The sequence below is a fragment of the Psammomys obesus genome, unplaced genomic scaffold (assembly GCF_907164565.1).
Source record: "Psammomys obesus unplaced genomic scaffold, mPsaObe1.curated_primary_1811, whole genome shotgun sequence".
NCBI lineage: Eukaryota > Metazoa > Chordata > Mammalia > Rodentia > Muridae > Psammomys > Psammomys obesus.
This window is the reverse complement of record NW_026587058.1, coordinates 7,793-11,644: the sequence shown is the minus strand read 5'-3', so window position 1 is coordinate 11,644 and position 3,852 is coordinate 7,793. Positions and strand designations below refer to the sequence as shown.

General features: G+C 40.1%; 1 protein-coding gene across 1 annotated transcript; it reads right to left on the bottom strand.

Annotated features, from left to right (window-relative positions):
- Window positions 1-4: 4 nt before the first annotated feature.
- Window positions 5-862, bottom strand: LOC129673209 (putative vomeronasal receptor-like protein 4; the record flags this gene model as incomplete). The annotated part of the gene is made up of 1 exon (XM_055602910.1): window positions 5-862. A coding segment is annotated over exon 1 (858 nt), but the record flags the coding sequence as incomplete, so codon positions are not given.
- Between the last annotated feature and the right edge of the window lie 2,990 nt (window positions 863-3,852).

Genomic DNA, 3,852 nt, shown 5'->3' with positions numbered 1-3,852 from the left:
TTAGCAGGACAAAGGGGCTGAGAGCAGCATAGCCAAGTCCTAGAAACATTTTAACATTTACTAATATGGAGCCAAAGTTGAAGACTGAGCCAATGTAGAAGGAAAAAATGAAATCTCCCAAATAATAGAAGAGGAAGCAGGTCATAAGAATGAGAACACTCCATGTAGCTCGGATTTCTGGGCTGGCACTGTTTGTAAACCTGGAACTGTAAAGGTAGAGGACACGCTTGTGATGTTTATAGAAGTGGAGAGCCATGTAAGCACTGCTCCAGCCCATCAGACCCTGAAAGATGACATCACGAAGAGCCATGAGAGAAAGGAAAAGCCACTTAACTGTCAACTTGGACCGCAGCATGTAGCAATACCCATCAATCACCCCGACTCTAGATCTATTCATGTTGCTGCCTGCTGTGATTTGATGAAGCAAGTTGGAGCTTATGAGAGCATTAAAGATCCAAAGGAGGAGGAGAAAGGGAAGAACTTTCCATGCAGCTTGTGGTTTGAGCTTTCTCCACAAGGAGGTCCTGGGGCTGATGGTGACAGCTTGGAACATGCTAAGGAGACAGGTGGTGCAGATGGAATGGCCCTGGGCCACTCTTGCCAGATAAACCACAGTTTTACAACCCGCATCACCCAGAACATTTCTGAAATGAAGTTCTGTGGCTACATATCTGACCCCTGAGGTACAAAGAATGATTGCATTTGAAAAGGCCAGATGAGTGAAGATAAGGTCTATAGGTTTTTTCTCAGAACCCATGATAAATGTATGCACATGTCTTGCAAATATAAGGATGTTTCCAAAAATTCCAAGTCCAATAAGAGAAAGGAAGATTATTTGGTAGATGAGGTCCCTCCAAACCATCTTTTGACTTCATGGTGAGAACTAGGGAAGTGCATGTTGAGAAACACAGATGAGTGAAGCTGACATTATCTCCATGGATTATCTGTGTATTCAATGAGAAGTTTCTGAATTATGAAAATGGACATGATTGTTTCTAGCAGACACCTCACTTCATTCTTTGCTTTTCCTCTCCTTTTTTTTCCATTTTCTTATTTTCACTGACAAGGGTAATGATGATATTTTAGACATAAACCCAATGTTAATGAATATACTTACCTTTTCAAACAAATACTTCTTTGTGTCCCTCATCTCAAGGATTTACATTGTGATGGTGAATATTAGGTTTACAGGATAATTTTCTGTGCTGGAAAGCCTTGTAAAAGCAGAATTGTTTTAAACCTGTAACCCATGAGGAAGTTGTCTCTCTCTGCAATGTACCCTGTTAGCTAAATTGCCTAATATGGACAACTTTCCAGTGCACTAGAGCCATTCTTAAAACTGCTGAATGCTGCAAAATATTTTACTGCCTCATATTCTTACATGGTCATGGGTCATGGAATTTACAGGCTAACCCCTAAGTTCTGCTTTTGTGTAAAATGCTTGCCGGGATGCCTGGGACACCTGCTAGATACCTGCTACAAAATCAAGCTTTGCATTGTACCCAGACAGGATAGGAGTTAACCTGGCTCTCAAAATAATTGTGGGGGTTTTGCCTTTAAACATCCTTGGATGACAGCCAAGGCCTAACCCAGAGAAATCTCTGGTTTCTTCTGGCCAGTATTACTAAAGCATCTTCTTACTAAATTTATTTTTGTCATGTGAATCTCTGAGCAACCCCACACCAACATGACCTTTTCCTTCCTAGAAAAAATGCAAACTATGGACAGTACCACACATTCTCCATGTGATCCTGAGGAATAGGAGATGCCTCTTCCTTGTCCCTCTTTATACCTGATGTATAGGAGATTCCTCCAAGATTAACACCTTCCTTCTTGGAGGGAAATTCCCTAAAGGATGTTTAAAGAGAGGAAAAACAACACGGTGTTTTGAGGGGGCCAGTATGACACATTTCATCCTTCAGGGAAGCTCCTTCTTCCAATGTATACAACCCAATAGCTTTAGGAACTCCCTGAAACTGACCATATTCACTATCCACAGAATGGCTGAAAGACACTTTCAGACAATCCCAGGTGTTTGAAAAAGCAAAGAGCAGTTAAGCTGCTAGGAAAAGGCTCAGACTGACTGATCTACCTGGACAAGACACCCTCTAACCTGTTGAGCTATTCTAGGGTTTGGACTTTTATGAGCTGTCATTCCTGCTAAAGTGGGCTTTAGTGATATAGTTGCCTTTCAGTCATGTCTACACAGTAAGTAATTCCTCACCCATATTTCTTTAATTAACCTTAATAAACCTCATTTAATTGTAGCTTTCTCCAAAATGTTTATTTTGCTAAATGGAGTTATGTTTTCAAATTAGTTACTATATAGTAGATTTCAATAATGTGTTAACATACATTCTTAGTTGAGGGTTAACCCACTGTGTTAGCTTGCTTTTCTGTTACTGTGATAAAAGATGGACAAAAACTATTTGGGGAGGAAAGCGTTTGACGTCCACTTTCACATCACAGCCCACCATAGAAGGAACATAGAGCAGGAACTCTAGCAGGAACCTGGAGGTGGGAAATGAAGCAGATGACATAGAAGAACCGGTTTGCAACCCCTAGTTTTCCTAGCTACCTCTCTTATAGAGCATAGGTGCACCTGTTCAGGTGTGCTGGCTAGTTTTATGTCAAACTGACACAAGCTAGAGTGTTATTGGGAAGCAGGAACCACAGCTGAGGAAATTCCCCCACCAGATTGACCAGTGGGCAAACGTGTGGTGTATTTTCTTCATTGATGATTGATTGGCAAGACCTGTTCAATGTGGGCAATGCCATCCCTGAGATGGTGGTCCTGGATGCGGTAAAATAGCAAGCAGCTGGGAGCGGTGGCACACACCTGTAATCTCAGCATATAGGGAGGCAGAGAGAGGGGCATCTCTAGGACTTTGAGGCCAGTTTAGTCTACAAAGCAAGTCCAGGACAGCCAAGGCTGCACAGAGAAACCCTGTGCCAAAAATAAAACAAACAAACAAACAAAAATAATAATAAGACCCAAAAAGATAGCAGCCTGAGCAAGCCAGGAGGGAGCAAGCCAGTAAATAGCACTTTACAATGGCCTCATATTAATATTATTAATAAAGAATATTCAGACATATATTTAGTAAATCCTTATTTATTCATTCATTAATAATTTCTCTAAATAACCACATACTGAGACTATGACTTATTCAAAGCTAAACACAGATGTGAAAAAAATAACTATTCTATTATGCCACTATCAATCTATCTTCCTCTCATCCAAGGTCTCAAGTACTTGCCTTATTATCTTCTCTGGAATCCATCCATTCTTCTCCTCACCTGCACCTCTCTCTTCTCATTTCCCAACCTCAGACCCTAGAACCTCAAACTGCCTTCCTCTCTACTGCCAAATGCAAAGTTTCAGCATTTTTCTTTAGCCAATCAACTTTAAATTAGTGGAACAAGATTTACATAACAAGGGCAGGTATATCTGAGAATGTGCTTCTCTGGGCAGGGACCAGATCTTGGGGGCCAGTAATTAGCACTAAAATACATAGCAAGAGACCAACCCCCAACAATTTTTGTCCAAATAAAAAGGCTCTTTTGCTTACAATAATAATCCCCATACAATAAGAACAAATATGAAACAATTATGAAAACTATCATGTAACAACAACAGTTACAATGTCCATTCCATTCGTATTTGGAAACGTAAGAGAAAGTACCCTACCATCTATCTTATGGTGGTGAGTTCAGAGTTTTGTACCTAAATTAGTCTCTAACATATCTTGTACCTACCAACCTAAAAACATCTATCAAGACCTTAAACATTCTTTTTAAAAGTTTTTATTTCTTTATATGCATTTGTGTTTTGTTTACATGTATGTCTGT